The 15437-nt window shown below is 46.5% G+C and overlaps 1 protein-coding gene across 1 annotated transcript in view; it reads right to left on the bottom strand.

Annotated features, from left to right (window-relative positions):
• The window catches only part of wdr18 (WD repeat domain 18), a 97215-nt gene that overhangs the window by 28172 nt on the left and 53606 nt on the right, over positions 1 to 15437 (bottom strand). The window contains exon 21 of the mRNA XM_031786263.1: positions 14515 to 14639. Coding sequence (XP_031642123.1) covers positions 14515 to 14639 — 125 coding nt within the window. The remainder of the gene's footprint in view (positions 1 to 14514; positions 14640 to 15437) is intronic.

Raw genomic sequence — 15437 nt, 5'->3', positions numbered from 1 at the left:
GGCTACATGCATGAGTGTAGCTTTTTTTGTACAGAGATACTGTTTTGTTTTTCCAACTTGCTCACTATCTATTACCGGAGTGTACATCTGTCTGGTAGTGTTTCATAGCGAATCACGTTACAAAATAAGTTGCGACGGGACACAAGAGGCTCGTGAATGGGTTTTTGAATTTTGGAATATTTTCAAGTGGCAAGTGTGCATCATCTCAATTGAATTCTCATTTTGCCTAAAACAATGGCAGACTCAAGTGATCACTGTCAAACATATCATCAAGTGTCCACTTGACAAAAGGGCTGAGGGGCCATGTGTTCTTTAAACATAACATTGGCGATGTGTTGTCTTATGTAAACAAGTTAGAGGTGCTACACAATGGGCAGGTCAGGTCTGTGTCACTGTCTAGGTTGATTCTGCTGCTACGATTGGATAGAGTGCGATCAGCCCAGCTGTTTTTCTGTGCATGACAATTCTCCCTAGCCCCGTTCCCATTCCGTGTTCATGGGCATGATTGAAATCAAAAGCCAACAGTCAAATATCTAGGAACATCCCAGTTTCTCAAAATCTCACAAAAATCAGATTTGGAAGATACTGGCCTTATGACCAAAATTATGCTATTTACAATTGTAGTGCATTTTGACATTAGAATTAAATGATTGACTTATATCGATGCTACACAGGCCATTTTCAACTCGAGTTGGTGCTTGAGTTTTAGCTCCTCTTTAAAGTAAAAATGTAACACCTGCATGAGACAGGAAACCAAACTGCTTTCTCAACTAAATTGCCAGTGGGTAGGTATCTCCTTGTTCTGTCTTATCTGAGATTCAGCATCAACATTTCTGCTGGATCATTATTTACCTTGTCATGATGTTCAGCAGAAAAGAAGATTAATCTACAAGAGAATGAATATTGTATTACCAGAAGTCACTTGGACAGGCTCAGCCTTCTGCTATACAAGCTTTAACATTTGATGTGGTGTGCTAAATTGCCATACTCATTGAGCAGGAAAGCTCAGATAAAAAAACTGAATTAAACTGCGGCTCTACTTTCATGTTTGGAAGGAGCACAGCTTTATGTCCCAATTTTTGTTAGTCTTTCAGCCAACAAAGTAATTGAATAATGCATTTGCATCATGGGAAATCTCAAGTGGGGAAGAAAGACAAAGACAGACAAAGACAGAAAGAGAAAAAAAGAGAGATGGCGAACAGCGAGAGAGGGGTGGAGTGAGGGGAGGGGGTGAGATGATGAGGGACAGCGAAACGGCGAGAGAGGGGTGGAGCAAGGGGAGGGGGTGAGATGACGAGGGACAGCGAAACGGCAAGAGCGAGACGCGAGAGACGACGAGCGAGACGGCGAGAGAGAGAGAGAGACGGCGAGAGAGAGAGACGGCGAGGGCGAGAGAGAGAGAGGGGGCGAGAGAGAGAGGGGCGAGAGAGAGGGCGAGAGAGAGAGAGAGAGAGGGCGAGAGAGAGAGAGAGAGAGGGGCGAGAGAGAGAGAGAGACGGCGAGAGAGAGAGAGAGAGGGCGAGAGAGAGAGAGAGAGAGGGCGAGAGAGAGAGAGAGAGAGGGCGAGAGAGAGAGAGGGCGAGAGAGAGAGAGGGAGAGAGAGAGAGAGGGAGAGAGAGAGAGAGGGCGAGAGAGAGAGAGAGGGCGAGAGAGAGAGAGAGGGCGAGAGAGAGAGAGGGCGAGAGAGAGAGAGAGGGAGAGAGAGAGAGAGGGCGGAGAGAGGGAGAGAGGTGGGTGGCCGAGAGGAGAGAGAGGGCGAGAAGAGAGAGAGGGGCGAGAGAGAGAGAGAGGGGGCGAGAGAGAGAGAGAAGGGCGAGAGAGGGGAGAGAGAGGGGGAGAGAGGGCGAGACGGGCGGAGAGAGAGAGGCATGAGCGAGAGAGATGGCGAGAGAGGAACGATGGCGAGAGATGAGAGGGCGAGACGAGAGATCAGAGGGGAGAGGGCGAGAGAGAAGGTCGACGAGAGAGAGGGCGAGCGAGAGAGGGCGAGAGAGAGAGGGCGAGAGGAGAGAGAGAGGGCGAGAGGAGGCGAGGGAGGAGGGCGAGAGAGAGGAGAGGGCGACCGGCGAAGGAGAGGGAGAGAGGGCGGAGAAGAGAGAGAGAGAGAGTGCGAGAGAGCCAGAGCGGAGAGAGGCAGAGTAGGAGATGAGAGAGAGAGAGGAGGAGAGAGAGAGACGGCGAGAGAGAGAGAGAGAGACGGCGAGGAGAGAGAGAGAGAGGAGCTAGCGAGAAGAGAGGAGAGAAGAGACGGCGAGATGAGAGAGAAGAGAGACGGCGAGAGAGGAGGAGAGAGATGGACGGCGAGAGAGAGAGACGAGACGGCTGAGAGAGAGAGAGAGACGGCGAGGCGAGAGAGAGAGACGCGAGAGAGAGAGACGGCGAAGAGAGAGGACGGCGAGAGAAGAGAACGGCGAGAGAGAGAGCCGGCGAAGAGAGAGAGATGGCGAGAGAGAGGACGAGGGCGAGAGAGAGAGAAGGGCAGAGAGGAGAGAGAGGCGAGAGAGAGAGAGACTGCGAGAGAGAGAGAGACTGCGAGAGAGAGAGGGCGAGAGAGAGAGGGCGAGAGAGAGAGGGCGAGAGAGAGAGGGCGAGAGAGAGAGGGCGAGAGAGAGAGGGCGAGAGAGAGAGGGCGAGAGAGAGAGGCGAGAGAGAGAGGGCGAGAGAGAGGAGGGCGAGAGAGAGAGGGCGAGAGAGAGAGGGCGGGGGGGAAACGGGCCCGAGAGAGGGAGAGAGGGCGAAGGAGAAGACGGAAGAGAACGGCGAGAGAGAGACGGCGAGAGAGAGAGAAGAGAGACGGCGAGGAGAGAGAGAGAGAGACGGCGAGAGGAGACGGGCGATGAGAAGGACGGGAGAGAGACGGCCGAAGAGAGAGAGACGGGAGAGACGGCGAGAGAGACGGCGAGAGAGAGGAGAGGACGGCGAGAGAGACGGCGAGAGAGACGGCGAGAGAGACGGCGAGAGAGAGAGTAGAGGACGGGCGAGAGAGACGCGAGAGAGACGGCGAGAGAGCGCGAGAGAGACGGCGAGAGAGACGGCGAGAGAGACGGCGAGAGAGACGGCGGAGAGAGACGGCGCGAGAGACGGCGAGAGAGACGGCGAGAGAGACGGCGAGAGAGAGAGACGGCGAGAGAGAGAGACGGCGAGATGAGAGAGACGGCGAGAGAGAGAGACGGCGAGAGAGAGAGACGGCGAGAGAGAGAGACGGCGAGACGAGAGAGACGGCGAGAGAGAGAGACGGCGAGAGAGAGAGACGGCGAGAGAGAGAGACGAGCGAGAGAGAGAACGGCGAGAGAGAGAGACGGCGAGAGAGAAGGACGGCGAGAGAGAGAGACGGCGAGAGAGAGAGACGGCGAGAGAGAGAGACGGCGAGAGAGAGAGAACGGCGAGAGAAGAGGTAGAGAGATGAGCCGGCGAGAGAGGAGAGACGGCTGAGAGAGAGAGACGGCGAGAGAGAGAGACGGCGAGAGAGAGAGACGGCGAGAGAGAGGGAGGGAGACGGCGAGAGAGAGGGAGGGAGACGGCGAGAGAGGGAGGGAGACGGCGAGAGAGGGAGGGAGACGGCGAGAGAGGGAGGGAGACGGCGAGAGAGGGAGGGAGACGGCGAGAGAGGGAGGGAGACGGCGAGAGAGGGAGGGAGACGGCGAGAGAGGGAGGGAGACGGCGAGAGAGGGAGGGGAGACGGCGAGAGAGGGAGGGAGACGGCGAGAGAGGGAGGGAGACGGCGAGAGAGGGAGGGAGACGGCGAGAGAGGGAGGGAGACGGCGAGAGGGGAGGGAGACGGCGAGAGGGAGGGAGACGGCGAGAGGGAGGGAGACGGCGAGAGAGGGAGGGAGACGGCGAGAGAGGGAGGGAGACTGCGAGAGAGGGAGGGAGACGGCGAGAGAGGGAGGGAGACGGCGAGAGAGGGAGGGAGACGGCGAGAGAGGGAGGGAGACGGCGAGAGAGGGAGGGAGACGGCGAGAGAGGGAGGGAGACGGCGAGAGAGGGAGGGAGACGGCGAGAGAGGGAGGGAGACGGCGAGAGAGGGAGGGAGACGGCGAGAGAGGGAGGGAGACGGCGAGAGAGGGAGGGAGAGGGGGAGGGAGACGGCGAGACGGCGAGAGGGGAAAAAGGAAAAAGGGGGAGGAAGAAAAAGAGACAGAAACCATGCAAGCAATCAAGCGATTGAGTGGGTCAGCCAGAGAGAATCGTATTTGCATAATAAGAGTTTACGTTAATTGAAAAGTCCTATTTTAATAGTTCTTGTTGGATTGTGAGTGTTTCTCATTTTGAAGGTAAAAAAAAATCTGTTATGAAATCTTTTTACATTGCACGTTGGAATTTACAATGCTTGAAGTCCTTTTCAGGAGACTGAAAATACTTCCACAGCTGCACCATCGAGAGCATCCTGGTTGCGTCACTGCCTGGTATGGCAACTGCTCGGCCTCTGACTGCAAGTAACTACAGAGGGTAGTGAGTATGGCCCAGTACATCACTGGGGCCAAGCTTCCTGTTATCCAGGACCTCCATACCAGGCAGTGTCAGAGGAAGGCCCTAAAAATTGTCAAAGACTCCAATCACCCTAGTCATAGACTGTTCTCTTTGCTACCGCACGGCAAGCGGTACCGGAGCGCCAAGTCGAGGTCCAAAGGGCATCTTAACAGCTTCTACCCCCAAGCCATAAGACCACACAAAATCTCATCAAAGGGCTACCTAGACCCCTCTTTTACAGTGCTGCTACTCTGTTTATTATCTATGCATGGTCACTTTAACTCTACCTACATGTACATATTACCTCGACTAACCGGTGCCCCCGCACATTGACTCTATACCGGTACCCCCTGTATATAGCTTCACTTGTTATTGTACTGCTGCTGTTTAATTGTTTTTTTTTTAATTGTTTTTTTTACTTAACACTTATTTTTAAGTATTGTTGGTTAACTTCAGGGTAGGGTCCTTTTTTCTCAATTTCCAGCTGACTAAACTGCCTGTTAATTGGTACCATTGGATAGAAAACACTTTGGAGTTTGTAGAAATGTTAAAATAATGTATGAGACTATAACACAATAGATATGGTTGGAGAAAATCCAAAGAAAAACCAACCACCAATAAAAAAAATTGAGAGCCCATGCTTTTACAATGGAAAGTATAGGGGCATATTCCTATGGCTTCCAATAGGTGTCAATAGTCTTTGTTCAAGGTTTCAGGCTCGTTTCTTCCAAAACGAGGAAGAAGTAGGAGTTTTAATACTGGGACTCAGAGTTGGAAATCAGTCTGTGCGTGTGCGACGAAGAGGACGCACACCTGCTAATATCGTTTTCCTATTGAACATACTGCTTTCCGTATGAAATATTAGTTTAATTACATTTTAGGGTATCTGAGGATTAAATATAAACGTGTTTTGTTTGACTTGTTTTAACAAAGTTTAGCGGTAGCTTTTGGATTCCTTTCTCTGCATGTAGAACGAGCGGATGACTCAAATCGATGGCGCCAACTAAACAGACGATTTGGGATATAGAGAAGGATTTTATCTAACAAAACGACACTACATGTTGTAGCTGGAACCCTTTGGATTGCAAATCAGAGGTAGATTTTCAAAAAGTGAATATAAATTTTTTATCAAGCCTGTGCCGGTGGAAAAATGTGGAAATGGGGCTCCGCAACAACACGGCTGGGATGGTGTTCTTCGGCTTGCAAGCCTCCCCCCTTTTCCTCCAAACATAAGATGGTCATTAAGGCCAAACAGTTCCATTTTGGTTTTGTCAGACCAGAGGCCATTTTTCCAAAAAGTACGATCTTTGTCCCCATGTGCAGTTGCAAACCGCAGTCTGGCTTGATGGCGATTTTGGAACAGTGGCTTCTTCCTTGCTGAGCGGCCTTTCAGGTTATGTTTATATAGGACTCGTTTTTCTGTGGATATAGATAATTTTGTACCCGTTTCCTCCAGCATCTTCACAAGGTCCTTTGCTGTTGTTCTAAGATTGATTTGCACTTTTCGCACCAAAGTACATTCATCTCCAGGAGACAGAACACATCTCCTTCCTGAGCGGTATGACGGCTGCGTGGTCCTATGGTGTTTATACTTGCGTACTATTGTTTGTACAGAAGAGCGTGGTGCCCTCAGGTGTTCGGAAATTGCTTACAAGGATGAACCAGACTTGTGGAGGTCTACAATTGTTTTTCTGAGGTCTTGGCTGATTTCCCCATGATGTCAAGCAAAGAGGCACTGAGTTTGAAGGTAGGCCTTGAAATACATCCACAGGTACACCTCCAATTGACTCAAATGATGTAAATTAGCCTATCAGAAGCTTTTAAAGCCATGACATCATTTTCTGGACTTTTCCAAGCTGTTTAAAGGCACAGTAGAGTAACTTAGTGTATGTAAACTTCTGACCCACTGGAATTGTGATACAGTGAATTATAAGTGAAATAATCTGTTTGTAAACAACTGTTGGTAAAATGACTTGCGTCATGCACCAAGTAGATGTCCTAACCGACTTGCCAAAACTATAGTTTGTTAACAAGAAATGTATGGAGTGGTTGAAAAACAAGTTTTAATGACTCCAACCTAAGTGTATGTAAACTTCCGACTTCAACTGTATCTAGGACTAAATATCAGCAACACAGGTAGCTTCCACAGGGCTGTGAATGAGCTGAGAAACAAAGCAAGAAGAGCATTCTATGACATTAAAAGGAACATATAAAAAATAAAACTGGCTCAAAATGTTCCAATCAGTTAAAGAGCCAATTGCTCTATATGGCAGCTAAGTATGGGGTCCGCTCTCTAATAATGAATTTACCAAATGGGACAAACATCCAATCAAAATACTGCATGCGGCGTTTTGCAATACTTGTTCTTTACAACACACTCCAAATAACACATGTAGAGCAGAATTGCGCCAATACCCCCCTCCTTATTCAAATTGAAAAAAAGAGCCCATCAACTTTTACAAACATCTAAAAACAAGTGAACCCAAAACATTCCATCACATAGCTCTGCAATATCAAGAGATGAAATAAGAGAAGAGTCCCCTCAGCCAGATGGTTGAGAGGCTGAGTTCACTAACCCAAACCAACCCTATAGAGCCTCAAGACATCACTCAGAAAATCTGGCCCAACCAAATCATCACAAAGCAAAAATAAAAATATATCAACTATTGGAAAGACACCACCAAAAAATCTAAGTAAACGTCAATGCTATTTGGCTCTAAACAGTCTGCCACCACCGTGACTGATAGAAAACTGACAAAAACACTGACTAGGTACAGACTCAGTGAGCACAGTCTGGCTATAGAGACCGGTCGTCGCAGGCAAACCGGTCTGCCCAGAGAGGACAGGCTGTGCTCACTCTGCTCCGGGGGAGAGGTAGACACAGAGCTGCATTTCCTATTACACTATGACAAATACTCAGACCTAAGAGAATATTTATTTCCCAAAATTATCATTCAGGAAAGAATTTGAAACCATAAAAGACTAAGTAATGTGCAGTTTTGGCAGTCAAATATGTATCCTCCTGCCACAACCTGAGGGAAAGCCATTGAAAGGTACAATGTAATGTCATTAATATTTCCCATTTAGTTTTGTCATGTGGCTTCTCAGTCATGTTAGTTTAAGGTTAGTTTTAGTTTGAGGTTAGTTTACTACTATTGCGTTAATGTGTTGTCATTAATATTGTTTTTACTGTTAATGCTAATCCCATTTCCACTACTACTATTATAATTGCTGTTGGTCCCACCATTTATGTTTTATGTATACTTTGACAACGTAAGTCATTTAACTTGCCATGTCAATAAAGTCTTGAGAATTGAGTGTGAGGGAGCGAGAGGGGGAGGGAGGGAACAGACCCACCTGTACATTAATGCGGGGATTGGGCCAATAAAAACAACAGGTTGCTGTTATCAGCACAAAAATACAATCCAAAGTCTAACAAACCAGATATATTATGAATAATAAAGGTCAGTGGGGGGAGGGGAAGACAAGGGCAACGTTGTGCTAATAAGGACGGCGATAAACCTGCGTAAATAGGAAGTAGATTTGCTCTCCTCCTGCCTTAGTCCCTCCCATCAACATTATGTTGATGCATATATTATGCACAACAGCACTCGTGGTAACCAGATTATATCAGTGCAATCCCAATCAGCAGGTTTTTAATGTGGTTCCAGGGAAATTGGGCAATTTTTCCTTTTCAAGCGACAACCCATGGAGGAAGAACGGGGAAAAGGAAGCAAGTGAGCTACATGAGACTTACATGTATTTCACAACATCTAAGCATTGGGGACCGTTTAAAATGTAGTTTGTGTATGGGGTAACTGAGGAGAGTATATTTATTCCTTGTTGTGGTAATAAGGGCTGGCTAATTATCTCCCACTCAATTACAGATATCGATCCCCGGGACTTGGCTCCCACTTGGAATTACACTAATGGTCCTGGCCCCTCCTACACACGCTCATAAATTATGCCTGCTGCCAAGCAGGGTCACGGAAGCAGGGGCGCAGCGACACGGGGAGGGGAGTGCGCGGCCCGAGCCCTGCCAAAACACTGCAGATACTCTGACGTGCATAATATCCAATCGATGCCCTAGGCGGAAACCATACAATTAGGGTCCGGGCGATTATGGAGATAATCTTACCAATTATCATGAAAGCAATATGGAGATTGGATTGTGCGTTGCACTTGCTTTAGGTCAAATCCCTGTGGTAGCGCATTCACTTGAAACCGTTTGCTCAAGTTTAGAGTACTATGAAATGTGACGCATGTTAAAAGATTAGGCACCTGAGAACAGTGTTTGGATTGTGTGCATTTTTTGGCATGTGTGAGCAGAGGAAATATCTCTGAATGATTGCATCCAATGATATGAATGTCGAGCACATTGAAATATATTCAACATTTGGGCCATGCACTAGCTACATACACTAGCCAAGCAAGTCTGCAGCCACCAAACTAAACAAAGAAAATCCTGATGGGATGATATCAGAATTTCATAGACCAATTTATCCTGCCCTTTAAGGTTCACAGAGAGGATATTCAGCCACTCTTGGGAACAATGGAAGTTGATTTAAGAAAATGCTCCTTTATTATTAAAACCAATGCATTTTGGCATGTTGCCTTCTTCAAAACCCTGTTTTGTTTGTCCATTGTACTCAAGAGTGGCTAAATCTGGCCTCCCGAGTGGCGCAGCGGTCTAAGGCACTGCATCGCAGTGTTGCACTTTGTGACATCGACAGATGTAAAAGGGGCTTTATAAATACATTTGATGGATTGATTACGCTGTCACTACAGCCTGGAATTGAACCCCAGGCTGTCTCAATAGAGGCTGTGACCAGGACTCCCATAGGTCGGTGCACAATTTGCCCAGCGTCGTCTGGGATGGGGGAGGGTTTGACGTGGGGGATTACTTGGCTCATCTCGCTCTAGCGATTCCTTGTGGCGGGCCGGGCACCTGCAGGCTGTCTTCAGCCGTCAGTTGGAACAATGTTTCCTCTGACATGCAGCTGGCTTCTGGGTTAAGCGAGCGGGTGTTAAGGGCAGTTTGTCCATTTCACCGCTCACGAAACATGTTCAGTAACATGATTTTAACTCTTTGGTTAAAAGAGACACTGAGTTTCCTGATACAAACCATGCAGTAAGAGAATAATTCCTTTCATAACCATCTAAACTTGTGCCAATGAACTTTGGGGTGTCCTCATTGTAATGCCAGGTCAGTATCATATGATTGCTGAGTTAGTGGTTCAGGGCAGTCTACACTGCCAGACAATTACTTCGACACAAGGCTCTTGTCCACTTCCATGCGGGATCTCCCACTCTGGCACAAACTTGAGGTGCCACTCTCAATCACTCTTTAAGCGGCATGTAACAAGAGCTGAGAAGGAAAGTGCAGAAGATTATGCCAAAGCCGTCTGTGGGAAAGTGGCAGGAGGATGTGAGAAGAGTACAGCACCGATTTCTTCTACAGGTCCTTGGCCCGAAATACCTTGTTAATGCACACTAGCAGTCACTAGTTTTCTATACTAGAGCCGTTGTTGAGCAGTTGAGGTAGATCCTAATCTCTTTGGCATCTGATCTGGAGCTCCAGAGTGCTTTCTATAAGTTTTCAAGTAAACGGCACATAACTTGAGGCAATTTGTTTGGACTGCCATGAGTAAAGGATATCACTCTCTTGGCGTTGTTAACACCGATGTCTAGTGATAGCCACGTTGTTGCTGTGCTTTTCACCTTTCAGCAGCAGTCGTGCTTTAGAACTGCAAAGTGACATTTGCTGCAGCAGTGCCAACAGTTTGTAGAGTCTGTCCCTCCCCAAAAAAGGTTCAAACATTGTGAGGAACGTGTGACTCATACAATTACTCAGTGTTGATGACAAAATATTGTCAAAGAGCTTCCAAACAGACCCAAAACTCAGTTGGCTACCATAATGGACCAAGAACAAGATAAAATATTTTGTTGATACGATGCAAATCGTAACATTGGTGGGCTATTCTTGTCCATTCCCTTGAGGTCTTCAAGTCTGCCCGGTTCACCACTTTTCCAGCCCACTCCTTCCTTGATCAATGGTGGTTGCAGAAGGAATAATAGATATTAGTCGAGACAACAGCAGGCCAGTAATACTGAGCTCACATAGACACTAAGGATTAGTGAAGTTGGCAGTTTAATCCACACAGGAGCAGCAGTGCAGACAGCAGTGGGAGGAGGGGGTCGTTTGAAGTCTAAATACTGTCTCAATCAGGGGTTCGCCTTAGACGCATAGCAACAGACGTTGGATTAAGTTCATTACGATGCAGAGAATGCCAGTCACGATCACCTGTCTGTCTGTGGTGGTGAGGGCGGCGATGGTAGTGGGGTGTGTGCATGTGCGCGTGCTATGTAAGTTCCCTTATTATTCATGAGATGTGAACAAAAAATATTCATGAGTCAGATTTCTAGGCCAAGTCCAACATGGAGAGACCCTTCGCCTCAAGCTTACGTTCTGATTGAACATTTATGTACAGGGTTAAGAACCTAGGAAGTGAGTAATTATCTCTCAAGTAGATTAATGATTTTTATCGCCTTGCTTACAAATAGGTCTAAACATTTGGCCCTTTCCTTATTTCCCCTGCTAGGTATGATGTAAGTCACTTTAAAGATACCATAAAGCACTCTGTCTCAGACAGGAGATTATAAAGAGCACGCAATGGTAGCCTACATCCTGTCCTCTGACCACTCATACAGAGTCTATCTTTTCCACCCAATGGTGCCACCACCAGACTAAAACTTTTATCGGGGACTGGTATGATCTCTTGAATAAGCCAAATGCTAAATAACTTCAACGGAAGTTAGTTTTATGGACATTGACCATACACCTAATTTCCAAAGCCACCATTCCAAAAACTTCCGGTCGCTTGTGAGCAGCTCAGATTTTCCGCCACTACTCGTCTGATTTGTGCCGGTCGAGCTGCGGAGCTTAGTGAAGATGGATAGTATGAGGGAGAGCGACGGGCCTGTGAAAGGTTTTTCTAATTGCCTTCAGGATCACGCATGCCTTCAGAGAGGGCCAATAACCGCCTTTGCTCTCCCAGAACAGAGTTGGGGAAACCGGGCTAGAGCTCGAGAGATTTACAGTGGATGTGGAGGCCGGGACCTTCTGACAACTCAATTACAGGCTGAACTCACCCTCTACACTGGCCCTTGTGGAAGACTAGGTGGGGGGGTAGGAAGATGACTGGAGACAGGTTGAGAGCCTCAGATATAATACAGCCCTTGGAGCATAGACACAGTCAGGGGAGACACAGCGTTGACATCCATCAATACATTTGGGCTAAGCAGTTGTGTTCACAGTTGACTGGTGCAAGTGTATATTACGGTCTGTTTATTTACTGCACGCAGATAACCACACACTTTAGATTACGGTCTTTCTTTCTTGTTTTGCTACTGGGTTGTTGAATGGTCAAATTATTGTCACAATCAGATTGTCATTAAAGATCATTTTCAATATCTAATTGTAATATTTCATCACGGAGTGAAATGACTGAAAAACCGCATAACAAATGACAAAAGAAAAAGGGTTGTTTAACTTTGTCATCTAAATTATGGTTTCGCCATTGATCAGTGTTGGGCCAAAAATATCTGTCCATTATAATCTTAGTGGTAAATCTTTGAAGCGACATATATTGATAACAATGTAAGCTTACTACTACTTAGAAGTCATTGTTTTGTCTTCGTATTAATTCAACTGGGGGGACAGTGTGAAGCATATAAGCACTGCATTATTGCTTAACAAATACATTTCTGTCATTTAATAGCAAGGCCTGTATTGAACACCCTCACAACAATGGCGTGCTAAAGCCCAATTCATCACCCTGATTCTCACATTCCAATACATGCCTGCTGCTTCTTGACTTGACATATTGCTTGAAGAGCTTTTCAGTGAAGAATGTACTACCTGAAAATAGGCCACTGAGATAGAGGGGTTTTCAGAAGGCCCAATAATGTCAGCGGCAGAGCAGTGTTGATCAGCTCGGAGGCTTTGCAGATGGCAGTCAGCAGTGGGGAGTGTGCATTTCCGGCTGTGCGAGTTGTGGTGTGTGTAATAAATAAACCCTGTGAAGTAAACCGTTGGTCAAGACACAGTATGACCCTCTCAGCCTTCTCCTCAGAAAGTCAGATGACTGCAGAGTAAGCGGGGCAGTATACCGTATACTGGGGTATTTGGAAATAGCCACGGGATGGTTTTTCAATAACATTAATACCATTGAAACAATTTCTTTGAAGTTATTTAATAAATGTGACATGTTGTAGCTACTTTATGTAACTACGTTAGGAGATAAAGATACAGTTCATTTTATCCGTCACATTTTTTAAAATTAAGCTCCAGTCCCCAGTCACGTGGTGTTTATTTACACACAACTACTAGACAGGAGCCTTGAGTCACTCATTAGGTGCCGCACAAGCCAGGTGATCTAGTTACAATATGGAATTCACAACTAAATGTTTGCCAGCTCGATATCTAATAACTTTTAAGTTAAGTCTAAAATGTACTAAATGCTCTGCAGTTGGCTTGCTAATTTAGTAGCTAGTTAGCTACCTTTAGTAGCTAGTTAGCCATGTTACCGAATATCCCAATATGGCACAAGGTTAGTATGAAGATATGCCAATCTGGATACTGCCCAAGCCTACTTCTGAGGCCTTATAATGACCCCATACAAACTCGACAGGGGTAAACACCACCAAGCTAGAACGCTGAAAACAAGATTGCAGTGACCAAAAAAAATCTGGCAAGGCCACGGTGTGATGCTTACTTCTCCCACAGCCAGAAGACATTTCAATACAAGTGCCGTTGAACATCATTACATCCTCCATCCAGCCAAAACTGATAGACAGCTAACCAGTCACAGTGGCTGAATAAACAACAGAAACATCCTATTAAAACAAAATGAGTTCGCAACCTGCCCAGTGACGCAAATCAAATCCCAGTTCTCGAAAAGCACTTAACGAAAGGGACTCTACCGTTGCACTGAGTGAGTGGGTGCTGTGGCCCATAGGAAAAGGTGACAGATGCCTCAATGTGATAGGAACAACTCTATTTTGAGAGCTCAGCTCCCTCATAAGTTATTAACTCCATCTTACATATCATGAACCGATAATTATATTTTCAGAAGATGATCAATGATACTACTTGCATTGGCACTTTCTAACGCAGCAATTATATTTTCAATCTGTTAGTTATTATTCTTCATATAACATATTCTCTTCACACTAACTATGAGCTGCCTTGGATACGTACACTGAGTATACCAAACATTAGGAACACCTTCCTGATATTGAGTTGCGGGGGGGCGCAGTTCTTGACACACTCAAACCGGTGCTCTGGCACCTACGACCATACCCCGTTCAAAGGCACTTCCAGTAAATATTCTGGACCATTCACCCTCTGAATAGCACATAAACAATCCACGTCTCAGCTGTCTCAGGGCTTAAAAATCCTTCTTCAACCTGTCTCCCACCCCTTCATTTACACGTATTTAAGTGGAAGTAACAAGTGACATCAATAAGGGATCACAACTTTCACCTGGATTCACCTGGTCAGTCTATGTCATGGAAAGAGGTCTTATTGTTGTGTACACTCAGTGTATATCTGACACACAAACTAACATATAGAGCAAAGGTAGATAAACGCATAAGCTTGCCTTTACAGACCAACCTAAGTTGAACCGAACGCCCAGCACAAGACGGGCATTACGTTTGCCGTCTGCTGTTAACTCCCAGTCAACTGATCACTTCACAGGAAACAACAGTAACAAGAGAACAAACAACATTGCACCTGGAGTACACTACAGACGTAAAGGCATGCATGTCAAACCATACACTCCATGACCTCAAAAGGAAGGACAAGCGTGGAAGGGTTTTCTAACACGGTCCGGAGGCAGGATGATGTATGACTCGGGGCGTTCTGGGAGAAATCAATGTCTCAGCGAGGCATTTTCTATGCCAGCGGCTGAACTGAAGAGATGGGTTTGGGCCACTGAGGTGAGACTTTGGTTAGGTGAGGCGGTCATTCAAGCTCACCTTTGTGGTTGATGCTGCGGACGCTCTGCTTGCTCTGGATGTCCCACAGTCGTATGGTCTCATCGTGGGAGCCCGAGAGGAGGAGAGTGCCATCCATAGAGACAGACACACATGTCACTAGGTTCCTGTGGAGGGATGAGTGCAAAGGGAGATCACCACCTGGCTGATAAAATGGGGTTCTCAGAACATCAAATGTTTGGGTTCAACATTGATATCTCAGCTTTTCCTTTATTACCTAAGTAAATAACGGAAGCAATCGCATCACACAACATCTCAATTTCAGAAAGTAAATTATATCAGATTCCATTTTTTCTTTCTCAAGTTCTAAACTAAATTGTTCTCCTGATTTCTTAAACGCTATCATCAGTTTCCTTACAAAATCACCAGAGTACATATTCATGCTTCTCCAGTCACATCACAAGGGAGGCCAAAAGTCATTGCTAAAAAATAAACCACTTTCCTTACTAAAGCATGTTTACTTACAGCAGAGTTTCAAGATTGTTATCTTGCTTGTTTCTGTGCACACGTTACAGGCAACCTAATTACCATATATGTGCCTTCCAGGAATGGTAACAGCAACATTTTCAGTACCAAACGAGTCAAGGGAGAAAAAAATTTGGATAGTGTATGCTCCTTCCGCCCCCTGCTCTGCAGCTACAAAAAGCCACTCGAGTCTTCTAGTCTGGTTCTGCACACCCACTGTGTGCCTGTCCAATCAGTATGGTGGTGGCATGCACCTTGGCAGTCTCGGATACCATACGGTGAGAGAGATTAGGACGCCTGAACTTCTCTGGCTACTGGGACCTGGTTCGGCACAAAGAGATTCCACAAGGATATCGTGGGGTATTAAAGCCACATGAATCAACCCGTCAGTCACCACACAGCTGTTACAGCATCAAAGCCCCTCATCCTGAACCATCCCT

This window comes from Oncorhynchus kisutch, linkage group LG13, assembly GCF_002021735.2.
Source record: "Oncorhynchus kisutch isolate 150728-3 linkage group LG13, Okis_V2, whole genome shotgun sequence".
NCBI lineage: Eukaryota > Metazoa > Chordata > Actinopteri > Salmoniformes > Salmonidae > Oncorhynchus > Oncorhynchus kisutch.
The sequence above is the reverse complement of the archived record's forward strand: the minus strand, read 5'-3'. Positions and strand labels throughout refer to the sequence as shown.